The sequence below is a fragment of the Gopherus flavomarginatus genome, chromosome 5, assembly GCF_025201925.1.
Source record: "Gopherus flavomarginatus isolate rGopFla2 chromosome 5, rGopFla2.mat.asm, whole genome shotgun sequence".
NCBI lineage: Eukaryota > Metazoa > Chordata > Testudines > Testudinidae > Gopherus > Gopherus flavomarginatus.
Window position 1 is genome coordinate 137,088,369 of NC_066621.1, and position 17,622 is coordinate 137,105,990.

Here is a 17,622-nt window from a genome sequence, read left to right on the forward strand (position 1 = left end):
TCTGCATGCTGATCTAGCATCTTTCATCTGATGACTGTGAAAGCACTTTACCAGCACTGATTAGGTAAGATTCCCATTGCCCTTGTATTGTATGTAAGTATTTACTTGGTAGGGGCGGATAAACTGAACACAACAGCTGACTGTGCTGCAAAATCCTTTGTAACTTGACCTTGCTGTCTTTTGTTCATACACCTGAATCTGATATGTTGAAAAGTCAACAAGGAAAAAATGCAGCGCAGTTCTGTTAGTGCCCCATTTCAACAGAATAAACTACAAGAAGCAATTCATAATTTACTGTGGTAAATGTCCTCACTAGCTCCCATACTTGAGCTATGTTATGCTCCAGAATGAATATAATTATCTCACTAGTTTATATTTTTGTTTAATAGTCCAAAGACAATATTATACACTCTTCAAATAGTCATGGAATGAATCTTCATAAGGTTTGTCCAACACTTTCCAGAAACAGATTTTTTTTTCCTGTTAGTTTTTTTCCCCCAGAAAACCCTGAATGGGATATGGTGGTGATGGGGTGGGAACGCAAGGAGATTCTCTCAACTCTTTTATATCGCTTGGTAAAAGGTGGCTGGAATCCCCTCAGCAATAATAGTTCCTGTTGCTTCCTAATATCTTTCTGGGTAGCCATACAAAATCAGGTAGGGTGAGAGGTGACATGGTCTGAGTTGTACAAATAGGAAGCAAATGAACCACCTCCTCAGAACTGGACTCCTTCCTCCCTCTCCAGCAAACCTCAGGATGCTTGTAAAGGTGTATAAGGTAAAAGGATTAGGAATAGTGCTGAGGAGTAGTGGGAGGTTATGAGGGTAGTGAACGTTCACCTTTCAAGTTTGATTACAATGAACCCTAGTTAGAGTTCCATGAACTACTCAGTGCTAGGCTTGCAAATTTTGACTCTTGTTTTAATGGCATTACAGTGGCATAGAACATAAGTAATAAAGCAGCAAATCCAGGCCTATTGTTCAAAAACATAATTCCCACTTTTATTCACAGTTAGAAATATCTGGCAGTTTTGAGCTTTCAGAGTGCGAGGCTGAACATAATGGCTCCAATTTTCCTTTCAAACAATTCCTGTAGGCTTATAGTTCTACCAGTCAAGGCTCGTTCTTCCTCTTTTTGACTGCAAACAAGTTTTATATCCATTTACATGATTTTAAACTACAAGTAGGAGCTTTGCTACTTCTAGTTAGTTAGCAGATGACCCAAATTCCATTGTATTTCCAGTTTATAAAGACAAGTTTTGAAGACATGTTCATGGACAGGACTTTTGCTGGTTAATATGGCAATATGTTAAAATGTCAGATGCAGAATTAACAATTCAGAACAAACACAATTATAGATAATATTTGCATTTTGACAGAGCTTTCCATTCAAAGATCTGCAAGTGCTTTACAAGCATTGATGGATTTAAGGCTCTTCAGTGCCCCAGTGAGGCTGGTAAATGTCTCCTGGAGAAATGTACAGAATTTTTGTGACTAGCCTGAGGTTGCACAGAAAAAAATATTTGCCAGAACTTGGGAGTAAATCCCAATCACCTGACTGCTAGGTCTTGTGGTTAAAGCAAAATACATTGTAGTCTTTACAATATAAAACATTGGTTCAAATTTTCCAGTGTCCAGCTGAAGTCAATGAGTCCTGCGGATCCTGAGCACCTATTAAAATCAGGCCCTAAGTCATTAGAGTTGGGCAAACTTGGTGGACATTTGCTTACACTGGCGTCCATTACACTTCTTTGCATTGCATGATTGGTCTTAATTTCAGTAATTAAAGCGTGACTGCAAGCCAATGTCCTAATGGGCCAGTGCTGAAGAAAACTGGCAGAGTAAGAGGGGAAAGTGCAACCAATTGCTTTATGTGAAAGAGCTTCTTCAAGCAAATGGATGGCATCTCCTCTGTTTGCTGATTCTGCCTCATGGCTATGTCTCCTGTCTTAGTTCGCTTTAACTTAGCCAACCTCTAGATAAATCTGGTGACCAATAACAAAGAAATTAGTTAACTGCACTCTTTGCTAAATTTATGCGCTCTCAAGACTTGTCATACAAAACTCAGATTGGTTTGGGCATACTTTAGTGTGAGTTTCAATACATACATACACTTAACAAGCAAGACTTCAAACTATTACAGATACGGATGACAGAATTACTATATAGAAACTAGTACTCTTTTATTTATGCATTTTTAGGCAGTGATATCACACTGAATCCTCAGATTTGTAGTAACTCTTCTTTTAGATTAGGAAATAATTTGGTTTCTGGAGTCCTTTTCAGCTTATGTTCTGCACAACTGTAGTTTGCTGATCTCAAATTAAGTTTGTGTGGTCTGCACAAGCCAACAAGTTATTGTTTTGTTTTTTAGCAAATCTGTACATAATGAGCTAGATATTCCACAACAAGTAGCTGTCATTCTAGGAAATAATGCAGAAGGCATCTGAGGATGTGGGAATGATGAATCATGATTCTTCTATTTTGAATACATCACGTTCAGGATACCAATATATAATAAAAGATAAATAAGAAGCAGGGACACTGTCAATTCACACTGCCATCTGAGTCAGAATGCTAGCTCGGCCTGTCATCATCATTATTAGCTCACAGTTGTAGGAACTACAAACAGAAAAATATTGGCAAATCTCATTTTTATATTTTAGCAACATTTAGGGATTCTTTCATGGGATGGAGATGGGAATGCAAAGATCAATGGGCTAGGTCAGGTCCATACAGCGTTACCAGAAGTGCATTCAATGGAATTTTAACTACAAAACCATTGCCAAAGTCTTTTTACGGTCACAGTATCTACAATGTTACTTGAGGGTTTCCTTCTAGTCCCACCAGTGACAATTGGTTGCTGTCTGCCACATGTTTCTGGATTATAATTTGTTTAGCTAACCTTTTCCTTAATTGTTTTCAAATACCTGTATAACAGATTTCAATTTCTGAAGTAAAATGCTTCCAGAATAGAAATCCACATCAATATGCACACAGTTCCACTAAAAATTGATAGGCACCGTTTTTTTCTGATTAAAGCTCAAACACCAACACAGAAGATATGCCAGAGTTAAGGAGACCCCTGTTCTGAGGAATACTTTCATTTTTATATTTAGACAGAAAACCTGCTGCTTTATAGTCTAGAAGGGAAAACCTTTAGAAACTCCTGGCATGCAAAAACAATCTGTGTTTTCCTCACTAAATGTCTTGAGACTTTGCCAAGTTTACAAGTAGGCTGTGGTAAAAGGCTAGTAAATGAGTCTACGGTTACAGAAACAGGAATATTAAACTATAAAAGGATACGTTCCTATTACCCGGAATTGCTTGTAGTATATAGAGTATGCAAGCCACACTACTTAGGTAGGGCTGATCTAGATAAATGGCACTTATTAGCAGTATTCCTCTAAGTGCTGTAGCCTTGTATGTATTTGCTTTCCCTGGAAAGGATATTGAGTTACAGTTTCTCTTGTGGGCTCAGTGCATGAGAGCATGGAGGGAGTAGGGGCTTGGGAGCCAGCTGTAGCTCTGATACTCTAGGCCAGTCTGTACTGGCCCCAGCCAGGAGTTAGGGGTTTTTCTAAGTTACTCTAGTTGCATATAGTCCCTAAATGACCATACACCAACTGAAAATAAGGAGCCCTGCCCTACCTGCTATCTTCCCCAACACACTCCCTGAGTGTGGTGTAGGAGCCAGCTCCACCACCTCTGCACCAAATGAGAGCTGTGCTTTCTGGAAAATTCCAGATCTGACTCCTCTGCACCACCTGAGTTGTGCAAAGGAGTGTGATCAAAAATGAGAATCTGGTCCAAAACATCAAATTAATTTCCTCCCTCACAGTCTAGCCATGACATCTGTTCCCTCCCCATCACATGGGAACTGTGATAAAATGCTAAACGATTTATACTGTACATCCACTAGGTGGCACCATGTGCAACATACTTTACCTAAGCTGGTAATAGCTAGAGTAACCAGTACATTGAGGTATCTTAAAGAGAACACACATTCATATGTCTCTAAAATGGAAGCTCTGTAACCAGTTTATATCTGGTACCTGACATGATGTCAGAAATAAAGGTAACTTAACTGCCAGAGGAGCACAGAAAGAGAAGGAAAGCTACAACAAAGGTTGCAAGAGGAAGGGAAAAAAGACAACAAAGGTTGCAGGATAGCTCTCATCAACATGCCATTCTCCAGTGCCCCAGAGAACTTCAACTTTCACAGACGTTCAGAATGAACAGCTTGAAAAGAACATTTTTTGCAAAATTTCTCATTGCAACCAAACTCCATAAGGCAGCGTTTCTCAAACTGAGCTCGCCGTTTGTGTAGGGAAAGCCCCTGCAGAGCTGGCGCAACCCATTAGGCGACCTAGGCGGTCACCTAGGGCACTAACATTTGGGGGAAGCGACCGCGGCAGCTGGATCTTTGGCTCCGCGGTCATTGGCATTATTTTGGGGGTGGGACCTTCCGCCGCCTAGGGCTCCAAAAAAGCTGGCGGTGCTCCTGAGCCCCTGGCAGGCCGAGCCAGTTTGTTTACCTGCTCCGTCTGCAGGTCCGGCCAATCGCGGCTCCCACTGGCCGCGGTTCGCTGTTGTAGGCCAATGGGAGCTGCTGGAAGTGGCAGCCAGTAAGTCCCTCAGCCTGTGCCACTTCCAGCAGCTCCCATTGGCCTGGAGCAGTGAACTGCGGCTAGTGGGAGCCGCGATCAGCTGGACCTGTGGACGGGGCAGGTAAACAAACCGGCCCGGCCCACCAGGGGCTTTCCCTACACAAGTGGCGATCCCAGTTTGAGAAACACTGCCACAAGGAAACTGGAGACACCCAGGTATGCTCTTTAATTTTATGCTATGGGGAAGCAGGCAGAACATATCTTAAATTTTTTTTTTTAACTGAAGACCTCCAAAGATGACTGTCAAAGGGTTCTGATGCATACTTTATACCTCAGAGAAATGTGGTTTATGAAAGGGCATGTTTCCACCAGAAAATTCAATAAGCAGGGGAATATGAATATTTTATCAAAGCTTTATATGTGTTGTCTTAAAACGGATTTTGGGGCCTGCAAAACATGAAAATACTAGAAATACATTAGCCATATGACTTGCAAATGATCTTTCACAGCAACTACATTTTAAAACAGACTTAACCCTGCACATAGCTATTCAAATAGCAAAAAGCAGTCTGAGTTGGTGAAACAGGAAAATTAAGAGCAACTTGCCAAACTTGAAAAATCAGAAACTTAGATGCTGTAAATAGAGTAAGTGCTAAAAGTAATTATAAGACTGTTGAGGCTAAGAGGGACAAATTCCAGGCTAACTACAAAGGCTTTCAGACTAAATGCACAAGATATGGAAAGATTCACAGCCCAAGTGATGCATGTCCAGCGAAAGGTACAAGATGCTAATAAATGCACAAAAGATGGATATTTTGCAGCTGTTTGCTGCACAAAAGCAGTCAGGGAGTTGACTTATTACAAGCAATCAAAAGGCATTGTGTCTGGGATCTATTACATGTGATGATGAAGCCTGCCTGGACAGTGAAACTGAACATTCACAGACTAGTAACTTTAAAATTTACTCAAAACAGTGACAATCCTCTCATAAGGGACTTACAAACACCTTCAATCCCTCTGAGCTGAAGTCACCTGACAGCCCTGACTAGCCCTTGAGGTATTCTGAATTGCATGGGCAAGTCCATCACAGAAACCACTTAAAGACAAATCTTTGCATTCAGAGTCCAGCAAAACTCCTGAAGGGAAGACAATTCTGATTCTTTTCTAATGTTGGAATAGTAGTACTAATCTCCAAAGCAGCCAGGCATGAAGAGAGTAGGTTCTTTTTATTAAATGTTTTCTCTGTAATGCTTCTACCTTAGCAGAAAATGTGCTTGCTTAAAAGAACCTGTGTGGTAACTTATAACTATGGACAGTACATTGGTCATAGCCCTCAGTGAAAGAAAAGTGGCCTTTTTAGGCAGCCTGGCTTGCTGAGGATATCACAATGTAAGGCAGGGAGCTGTGTAGCCAGAAGATTTCTGGTCAGGCAGGAGAGAGAGAGACAGATCTCTGCCCAAGAGATGTGACAGCTGGGAGCTGAAAACCTAAAGTGGATGCCCTTAGTGGACCATGGCGGAGAGTACAGTTGCAGTTGCCCTGAAACTGTGACAATCAGATTCCCCCCTCAATCTTTTCTCAAGACTAAACATACCCAGTTTTTTTAACTTTTCCTCCTAGGTCAGGTTTTCTAAACCTTTCATTATTTTTGTTGCTCTCTTCTGGACTTTCTCCAGTTTGTCCACATCTTTCCTAAAGTGTGGTGGCTAGAACTGGACACAGTTTTTCAGCTGAGGCCTCACATACCGAAAGACAATTACCCACTGTCTTACATACAACACTTCTATTAATATACCCGAGAATATTTAGCCTTTTTAACAACTGCATCACATTGCTGATTCGTACTCAATTTGTGATCCACTATAATCCTCAATCCTTTTCAGCCACATTACCACCTAGCAAGTTTGTTCCCCATTCTGTAGCTGTGCATTTTATTTTCCCCCTAACTTTGAACCTTATTTAATTTCATCTTGATTTCAGACCAATTCTCCAATTTGTCAAGCTCACTCTGAATTCTAATCTCATCCTTCAGCATGCTATCAACCTCACCAAGCTTAGTGTCACCTAGAGATTTTATTAGCATACTATTCCCTCCATTATCCAAGTCATCAATGAAAATATAAAATAGTACTATAGCCAGGACAGACTCCTGCAGGACCCCATTAGATACATCCTCCCAGTTTGACAGCCAACTGTTGATAACTACTCTGAGTACAGTCTTTCAACCAGTTTTTGCATTCCATTTATGTTTTATATCCATCCACTTTGAAATCTAGCTCTGATCATGCAAAACAGTCCTTGCATAAGTCCTCTACTACTGTTGCTTGCTATTGGGTACTCACTGTGCCTGGGTTTATGAATACTTTTTCTTTTTTTACTACTCCCACTTCTGGTCACTAGAGAATAGGGGTTGCAAAGCATTTATACTTGGCTTGTCCATTTATATCTGTATGAAATCTTGGAATAAGCTTTGTGTGTGTGTGTACTTTTGTTTGATTAAATTCATTGTGAAAAACCAGTGTTCTACCACTTCATTGCTACAGAATGAGAACCATATTTATACCATGAGCAATACATCCTGCAGATGTCCTGGTGGTTAGAAATTCTGTTAAAGATACACGTGTAATGTCATTTCTAGTGCATCTGATTGCCTCTGAAGTTGTATTTAAATGCTACCACTGATGTAGCACTTTCTCGTCTTCCTCCTTACTTATGTTAAGTGGTCTAGCAAATTGTCAGTGTACGTTACTAGAACTGCTCAATGTTCTCTATCTGTAGGCCACTCTGGAATCTAAGTTTGGAAACCATGTTAATATTCGCTATAGCCTAGTAAATCTAACATCTATATGTTAAATGCTACATTAAGCATAAAGATTGGGGGGGAGGGTTCCTTCAGATTTGTCTCTAAAACCCATAAATAATGTTTAGCCCTTCACATTTCCCATATCTAAAGCTAATTTTTGAGAAGGAAGAAAGGACCAGGATTGCCATTCAGTACTGCATGGCACCTTCTAGCTTTTACAACATCTCTAAGAAGAGATTGTCTCCTTGAGAGAAACTCCATCATGAAGTAAAACATGTTCACCAATTTGCCTGCTTGGATCTCCTAAGGATGCCCTGAAACCTAAATTAAGCTACTTCCTGATTCAGTTACTGCAATATGGTTGGTCCAAATAGAGGACCGCCAAATGCTGATTTTTGATACATGGTAGATATCTTTGAGGCATGTGTAACCTATTTTCAGAGCTATCAGAAAAAGCTTGAAGATAGCATAGCATTTTGGGACTTAGATGGTAAAATTTAAAAGTTTCAAAATAAAGTCCAACTTTTAAAGATACAGTCTTTTTTGAGATCAGAATAGCAAGCCCAACTTATAGCTGATGAACTCTACAAATTCAACTCGGGGAGTGTCTTGTTCAAACTTGACCTTTATGCCACTTGGCGTGGCACTCAAGAAGTGCTCTTCATCTGAATTCAGATCAATCAGTTTTCATTTGAGCTCTTCTCCCTTGATCACCTGCACTCCTAAGTGGCTTCCTGTCTATTACATACTAGCCACCTCGGATTCCAAGCATATGTCAACAGAGTACAAGTCCCATTTTGCACAAATCTGACACATGCTGATTCTTGCTCAGCTATAGAGCTGTCAGTAGATCCATCAGCAAGTGCAGTAAGAAACCTAAAACCTTTGCAAATGCTTCTATAAAGAATTTCACACCATGAGTAAGTATACATTGATCTGAGATGAAGGCCATTTTTAGCTGGTTAGCAGTAAGACTCTGTAGAACTAAAATCATGAGTGGTGGTAAACGAGATGGGAAAACTTTTTGGTATTGTTATTTTTAGAGTAATCTAGTAACAAGAGCTTTGTCAGGCCAAAGTGACACACTTCATCTGAGCAGCAGAATGGTCACATACATGCAGGGAATCAACTTTAAAGGTCCTATAGCCACTTACAAGAGTGCTGTCCTTATTGGAAAAAACATTTCATGCTTTGTTCAGTTACACACACTATTTAATCTTTCAGACATGAATTCTGGAAAGTGTGTCTATACCTGTTTCTGACTCCTTAGACTATTCTCCTGTGCTGTATACTAAACCGTTATTTCGGCCTTCATTATAACCTTAAATAATTTCAGTCTTGTTAAAATAAAGTCTAACCCTTCCCCACCCCGACAAAAAAAAAATTGGGGTGCATGGTGGGTTGCTGTATTCAGGCCTTTAAAAAAAAAGTCATCTCTGGATGTATTCAACTGTATTTTAACAGTTGGTCTGTAAATCATAGATCAATTTGCAAATTGAATTGCCTAAATCTTGCCAGTGACAACTAGAAGCATGTTTACACTGCTCCTCCAAAGTTCAGACTTTGGGAGTGTGACTAGCAATACGCACCAAAGTGCTACGCTGTAACTCCCTCGCGTGGATGCTGTGAATGCAAATGAAAAGTTTCCTAGTTCACATTAATGGAGACTGGTTTGAAGAGGACTCCGTTAATGAGAACTAGGAACTGTTTTAGTTTGTGCCGGCAGTTCATGGGAATTGCAGCACAGTTCTCTGAGTTCTGCTATTCACCTGCCAAAAGAGTGAACTGTGGGGTAGCATAGAGGTGCCTTTCAAATTTGCAAATGTAAATGGCTGTAACAAAGTAATAGAGCCTTTTCCTTTTCTAATCAAATTGTTTTGTAGCAGCAACAAGTAATTACATCATAGTTAATCGTATAACAGAGCCTACTCTGTCTTGGTTAGCAAACTGGACTGTTACTGCCTTTGAACTGATTGTGGGCCAGAGTTTGCAATCTTTTCTTGAAAATTATAGAAAAATATCATGTTGCAGGTGATTATGTCAAATTGGTAAAACTCCATACATCTGGCTTGACTGCTAACCTCCATTTCCCCAGACACCTTTGATTATCGCACTGACAGATGAGGCTCAGGCACTACTGCCAGTCTAAGTTCTAAATAATTACAGCTGGTTAAAATTTTCCCAATTTTTTGTATTTATTGAAGAAAGATCGATTTTCTAGCCATAACTTTCCTGAACTGGTTTTAAAAACCTTCAACCACAAAAAGGGATACAAGTGTCTCAAACTTTGTGAAAAACGTTCCCATTGTTTTGGACGAGATCTACTAACAATAATGTTCAGTCGTGTACCTTGTCTCTTCCCACCCCTCTATCCCCAAGCATTACCTGTAAGGCTGTATCGAGGAGGCACACCCTTTTCCTCGGTGACTCACTGTAGTGCTCCACTTGATGGGAGATTAGCAGTACAGTGCTCACCCCTGAATCAGTTCAGGTCTTCGTTCTACTCCCAGTCATCTCCTGTAGCCACCCTCCCCTGTTCTACCTGGCATCATTCAATCTGGCCTCATCCTGTCCTGTTCTCTCTGTCAACTTTTCTGCTTGCTGGACCCTTTTAATTGCCTTTCATCACTTCTGCTTGTTCCACGTTTCCGGGCAATAGGATTTTTCCCAGCCATAGAGCAACAAACTGCAACTGCTACTTCAACAGAGAGGGTCATTAACCATTTGAACAATTTTACCAAGGATCGTGGATTCTCCATGACTGACAATTTTAAAATCAAGATTGGATGTGTTTTTTTCTAAAAGCTCTGCTCTAGGAATCATTTTGGGGAAGCTCTATGACCTGTGTTCTACAGGAGGCTGGACTAGATGATCAAAATCGTCCCTTTTGGCCTTGGATTCTATGAAAAAAAACCTGTCTGCAGCAGTGATCGTGTAATAGCTTAATATATTCTGTTCCTTTATCCCTGTGAGGCTTTCCTTGAGCTCTCAGCCTGTCTCTTTGAGGATTTATAAGGGATAGTTGTGTCAGGGATGAGACTGAGAGAACTGAGCAGTTTAGAACTCCTGTGAGCAGGATTAAATGACACAGCATTAGGAACGCCAGTGGCTTCAGAAGCTTGTCTACACTAGGGCTCTCACTGTTGCTAGTGCTGCTCAATGGGGAAATTCGTATTAGAAAAAATAAAAATGACAGAGGTGGTAGGAAAAAGAGCAAACTACAGAGGAAGGCAAGGCAGAATGGAAGGAATTTAGTGGCAAGCAAGCGTATGCCTTAGCATGTGAAGAGAGCTATGACAAGTGCTGGGAATGTAGCATCGTCTAGTAGACATGTATGTGTGTGTTCAGTTTTTTTACTCAACTACAATAAGAACATTCCTCCAGTGCTCTGGGTGTCTTTGGCTATCTTTTAAAAATGTGCCAGTCAATAAGCAGACTCATCAGTTATCCCACATCAGTTCAAATATCCTGCTACAAAGCACAGTATGAGGATTCAAGAGAGAGTGATTCTATCATTGGCTCTGTAAGTGTGAACTTTGGGCAAATCAGTTCATCTCATTTTTGTCATCTTAAATCTGAGGATCAGAACCTGCTCCCTTCACAGGGTTGTTGAGACTTTAGGTGGTTTACGGAAATGACTGACTTGAGTTCCTTTGAATTGTCATAGAAGTCCTATTACTTTTATAATGATTACGACTAATACTAAAAAGAATGTAAAAACCTCAATAGGGAACCAACCACTGCTCATGCACTGTGATTAAAACTAATTACTTGTCATGATCTTGCTGTACCACTGATGTGAATAGGAGGTGCAAAGAATGAATTAGCAGAGGGAGTCATCTATTTAAACTTTCCATATAGCGACGTACAATAAATCCTGTTTCTGCATTGTGTGGGTCTAGAATTGATTCCTGGTCGGTCTGGAATGCCATTTTAAATTTAGGGATATACTTTGATATCTTTATTTACGTTGAACATTACCCGACTGAACAAATAGTCCTATTGACCTCACTAGGATTACCTGGAGAGAAAAATAGCTTTTCCCACACGGGATAGTATCAAAAACTGAGTTAGGGTTGAAAACAGATAAAATAACTTTGTATTCTGAGTTGGTCATCTTCTAGCCAAGGATCTGAAGTGACTTTTTAGACTCAACTTCACAATAATTTCCTTGCAAAATAGGAAAATATTACCCTATAATTTGAAGGGGGATGATCTGTGGCTTACTAGGCCTTAAAACTCCTGAGTCCTGGCTCCCTGTCCTGGCCACACTGTTGATCAGTTTTGACCTCTGGATCTGCGTGCAATCTTTTGAGTGGCCACATTCTGGTGCACCAGAAAACATGGATGTGCAAGGCTGGAAGCATGAAAAAAAATAACTAAGTAATGCTAGATACAATTGTATTTAATTTATGCTAAATTTTATAGATCACCCAGAAAATCTGGCACTCAGTTCCCACAGTAGTAACCGAAATAGAACAGAATATAATGTACATTTCAAAACTCTTTGTTACATACCATACCTCTGAAACTTTCAGCCCTTCTTGGTAGACATATTTGAGCAATGAATCTAAAAACTGTGCTTAAAAGGTTGTACTCAGCAGTAATTAATATTTAAAGTGTCTGGATAAATATGCACACCCAACCTACATAAATGCTGATCCCCAAGAGGTTTGTGATTAGTAGTTAGCCTTATTTCCTGCCTGATATATTGGTACCTATAGCTATTGTAAACGCTACTCTATACTGCTAAGAATTAGTCACAGTGTGAAGATTTCATTTGGCAATTATTTTTCTAGCTGAAATTTTACAGAAGAATAGCATGCTTCTACTTCTGTTGGAAGTTCTCCACGTGCCAGACTAAATTCTGAAAATCTCCCACTCTCCATCTCCTCCTCCCCCTGTCCAAAAGGACTATGGTGCACCACTGCTAGTTGAGTGCTCTGGGCCAATAGAACACCACAATAGCTCCAAAGTGTGGTAGATCCCTGGGTTAGCAGTTGTCTCTCTTATGGAACCTACTGCATCATTCCTCAAGGCCACTTCAGATGATCGGGTTTGCTCAAATACAGCAGGCCTTCTATAAGAACAGGTTTTTAAATCTTCAGATATTTGGCCTTTGGCCTCCCAAGGGCTGCCATTTGAGTGGGCCATATGAAGCGTGGAGTCCCTGTACTTATTTTTGATACTTAAAAGGTTCATTTTTGAAATGGGGAATAGACTGCTAGAACCCTTTTAACCTTTAGTGCTCACCCTGAGGAAGCTCAGTCAGATGAGATCCAGATAAATGTGATTCTTTCTCTCTCCCCTCACTTCTCCCTCTGTGTCCCGGTGTAAGCCCCACTTCCGTCCTCCCGCTTTCTTAAGTCTTAGCTCTGCCTCAGTCACCCTAGTTCCAAAAAAGTGGCCTGAGGGTCTTATTCTCCTCACTTGCCTTATCTCAGTTGCTGTTCACATTGCCACCAGTTCCTGATGTATGACCCTTCCCTGTGCATCTTACCACCCAGTGGATGTGACTGGAGCTGGTAGCAGAAGAGACAGAGCATGTTGAGAGTTCAGTGTGTGCACAGGCAAGGCAAGATAGCAATGGCTCCCACCATGATACTGTACTTGTCCCCACATGCCAGCCGTCAGAAACCCTCCCAGCTACAAGCAGTACTGCCTTGTAGTCCTGATGAAACCAAGGGCACTGGCCTTAAGGTGCTGAGCACACTGCACCTGTGTGTGTGTGTGTGAGAGAGAGACTTTTTCAACTCCTGAAGGCAAGAACTTACACAGCTTGTGAGTTCACCAAACCTTTAAAGTGATGGTACTATAGTGTTTTAATGTGTTTCATTTTTTAAAATGCTGAAGGTGGATTTAGTTTGTGTTCAGGTGTGAGACAACTATGATTGGCACGAGCCAAGCAAAGGTCAGGCTGCAGCAGTGCAACTTACCAACAAGTAGCTCTGCCAGTGACCATCTCTCTTGGCCTACTGTCCTATTCCTGAGCCCCTCTTGGGCAGAGGGTGCTTATGATGAGTTATGCAATGGGAACAAATGTCTCCTTTGTAAAATACTATATACAGCAAGTGTAAACAACAAGCTACAAATATCAAGATGCTAGTGCACAGACTGACCCTGCTCCAACTGCAGTCAATAGCAAAACACCCATTTATTTCAGTGGGGTGACATTGGGCTGCTGGGGTTTGACTTTGTAGCAGACCCATGCACAGAGTAACTAACTTTAGTGGAGTTCAATGTGCATAGCAGCTGCAACATCCATTCCCCCAAATGTTTCATCCTTAGGTTAATATTTTCTAGTCAGCTGCTAAGTATCTCTTCTCAGAGCAAAATTTTGCCCTTGTTGCATATATTTCTGAACTCATTCTTCTCCTAGGCTCCACAGCCTATTATTGCAAATACAGCCAGAGCTGCGTTTATTAAAAGCAGACACCAAGACAGGCTTGGGGTGGGAGGGGGGGGAAGTTCTTGCAGAGGTCCCCATATCTGTGCACACAAGTACAGAAACAATTATTTGCTTGCACCGTTAACCAATTTGTGCTTGAAAATATGGGTGTGCATATGTCACAGATCCTTGTTTCAATACAGTAAAAGTTTTGTTTAATACTGGGCCAAATCCCAAGGTTCTTACTCAGTCTTTACTCAGTTCAAACTCGCTTTGACTTGAGGATTTTTGCCATTTGTTTATGTTCTTTTCTATATAAATTACCACACTATATCACACGAGTGGCTTATCAAGCTGATAAATTATACCACTTTGATTCCCATGAGACAACACTGCATAGAAATGTAAAATTGGCACCAACTTAATTTAATAAATTATACCAGGAACTTCCAAAACATGCACCTTGATCAGGTGTACTGTAAGAGTTAATCCTTCCCACTCTTTTTTCCAACTAAAACTTCAGCAAGGGACTATGCTGTGCTTTCTGCCCAGAATTCTCCAAATGCTAACTTCAAACCTCTGGGTTCTCTTACAACTGTGCACTGCTGCCTTTCCCTAGCTGTTCCCAGAGTACTGCAACTTCCCTTCATTTGCTGAACAAATGTAGTAGCCTTTTTAAAGTTAATAAATCTAAGATTTGTGCTTTATCAGTTAGCCCTGCTGGTCAAACTGCCTCAGTAGGTCCTGAGAACGAATTTGGGCTTGCTAAATGAAAACAAATTCAGAGTCTAGTAGATATAACTGGACATGAAAATAAGCCTTGTAAAAATACTTTAAGGATAATCAATAGTTAAGCATTTCCATATATCGGTTGATGATGCTTGTGGATTGTATTTAGCAGACTATATTTGATAAAAAATGGCTACGATTCACGCTCTTTTTTCTTTGCAACACGTACAAAAACAATATCCCCCAAAGCAGGCTTACACTCGGACATGAGATGGGAAACTTGTATATTTATAAAAGCCATCTCCCTTTGCTTAAAGTAGGGAGCTGTGCTCATAAGCTGGTACGGTATAACAACATTTGAAACACAGAAGAGACAAGATTTATCTGGGTAGTCAAGAAATATAAAACAGAAATGAACACCAATATTACAGCATTACATTGAAACAAATCACAGTAATTAGATGCTTTGAATTCAAGCCTATATTTTCTTTAGATTTTTCATAAATTATTGACCCACCTTTCTCATTAAAGCAGAATGGCATACTCTTGCAGTAAATGGACAAGTGACTACAACATTTATATAATCAAATATACTCTGCATCTGGTAATGAAAACATGTTTGTGTGTAGAATACCCCTTCTGAATTAACATGTCTGCAAAACAGATTTACTAGCTGAACCACATTCACTTTCTATTGTCTCTAAACCACGGCTCTCCTCTGCCACATTATCATTGCAATCCAATATTTCATACCCATCATATTAAGCAAAATATTTTTCATGACCTTATATCACCTATTGTGCATTAGAATATTTCTTGACTATAATGAGATGTAAATAAACTGTCTGACTTACCTTATTTTCTCCATTTCTGTCGCAGAGGCCTACAAGAAATCAAATAATAGGAGCAAGTGAATGAAAGAAAACATTCACTCGGCAGATTTATGCATAGTTTAGGCTTTCCAAATGGCTTTCGACAAGTGTCTACAAAGCATCAGAAAACGAATCCCACATCTGCATTAGCAGAAAATAACATGGACAGATTAACTCAGAAATAATGCAGCACGCTGCAGAAACACTGTATACCCAGGAGCCATGGGCAACAGAATGACTCAGTTGTAGCGCTGAGGCAGAAAATGAAAAAGCAAGTAACAGGTTACTGTGCCTATTGGATTTCATAGGAAAAAGTTGAAATGCAGAGCTAGCCTGTGGTGGTAAGCACCGTGGAAGGATTCTGCTGGCTGTTGAAATCAAGTGATTTAATCTTACGCTAATTTGAGTTCAATTAATCTGTTTCAGATATCTTGCCAGATGGAATGGCCACAAGCATAGCATCCTTAGCAGAAGTTTTGGGTAATCAAATTAGTTTTTCCAAGTAATATTCTGTCTTTACAAAGAGCAGCTCACTACATGTATTCTGTATATTAACGTGCTTAGCAAGTTCACTGCTTAGAACTCCTTTAGATCTTCGATTCCCATTTACCATATTTCTAACATAGAGTTCTATTAACCCTTTGATTTCTCTTTACCATGGCTGTAGCATAGAACCTGTTTGTTAACTCTTTGATTCCTGCTTACCATATCTGTAGCCTTGAACCATATAAAGATGTGATTCATGCTTACTACATCAGTAGCCTATAATTTAAGTAGCCTTTTTTATTTCTGTTTACAATATAGATGCTCTAGGACATTGTTAACCCTTTGACTCTTGCTTATTCATCGCATAGAATCTCATTAACCTTCCTGATTTCTTTTATATCAATAGCATAGAATGTTATTAGCTCTTTGGTTTCCTAGTCATCATTATCTAGCACAGACCCTTTGAATCCTACTTGCCATACCAATAGCACTGAACTTCCTTAACCCTTTGGGCTCCTGTTTGTTGAAACCAGGGAATGAAAACTCAGAGCAATTCTGCAATCCCAAGGTTTTAAGATCAATTTTACTTAAATTTCAGCATCCCGAAATCTCACACTGAAAGCATTACCTATTAATCATGAGTTCTTTAAACATAATTGATTGAGTAACCATTGTATTAAATATAAAATAGATAAAAATTAAAAATAGGTAAATGCAAATGTAACTGTTAGACAGCAGGATTTACTTGTCAAATGCCAGGAAAACATTTAAAGTGGCAAAGTGTTGATTATTCTGTATTGTTTTCCCCTCCTTCCACTCATATACTTTTGATTTGCCCATTACATGAAGCCATCAGTCCTGTACATGGATACATAATAATCTCTGATGAAATGTACAGACGCCCCCCGATTTATGCAATCGTTCTATTCCGGAAAGCCTTAAGTAACTCGGATTTTGCATAAGTTGGAAACATATACCCACACGTTACGCAAAAATTTCTGCAACTCGAAAATCCTATTTCTGGTTTATGGAACTTTTTCCATAAGTGTGAGTTTGTGTAAATCAGGTCTTGTGTAACCCAGGGAGCGTCTGTATGAAGAATCCAGTGATTCATTCTTGACTATATCTTGGTGTGCAAGATGCCAGCTGCAGGAAAAGCCCTTTCTAGCTACATTCTCATGGATGTAATGCACATAATGCAGTCACAGCATGTTTCCTGGAAGCCCGAGACAGTTAGTTTGCATGAACTGGGTAGTTTAAGTGGCACTGGTTTAAAGATTAGCCTCTAGGGTTTTTCTTTGGGTGTGGAATGCTGGTGTATGGAGTGGTGTCTTATGGGATATCACTTGATTTCCCACACCACTACCCTCAAAAAAGACTCTGCAGTCAAGGGAGACTGGACACAGCTCCTTTCAGGGTTATTCAGTGCTGCTGTGAGCCTGAGCTGGAGGGGTCACTGCATGCCGCGAGGGGGATGAGTTCATTGCTTCCATGCTGCTGCTAGTTTTTGCTGGCATCAGGGGAAAGTGACTGATCTTCAGTCACTTGTCTGGTACTTTGTTTTCTAGTTTTATTCAAGGGGCTGGGGGGGATGGTTTGTGTAGTTAAAATGAAGGACTGAGAATAAAGAGTTCCGGGTCTTTTTCTGACTGTGCTACTGACCTAATGTGTGAATTTAGGTGAGAGACTTACATACTTTGTTGTGTCTCAGTTTCCCTCATCTGTAAAGTGGGAA

The 17,622-nt window shown here is 40.2% G+C and overlaps 1 protein-coding gene across 4 annotated transcripts in view; it reads right to left on the reverse strand.

Annotated features, from left to right (window-relative positions):
• The window catches only part of BEGAIN (brain enriched guanylate kinase associated), a 242,757-nt gene that overhangs the window by 152,542 nt on the left and 72,593 nt on the right, over positions 1-17,622 (reverse strand). For all 4 annotated transcript variants that reach the window (XM_050954144.1, XM_050954143.1, XM_050954141.1 and 1 more), the window contains one exon: positions 15,384-15,412. In XM_050954144.1, the coding sequence (XP_050810101.1) occupies positions 15,384-15,397 (14 nt within the window). In that variant the 5' untranslated portion in view covers positions 15,398-15,412. The remainder of the gene's footprint in view (positions 1-15,383; positions 15,413-17,622) is intronic.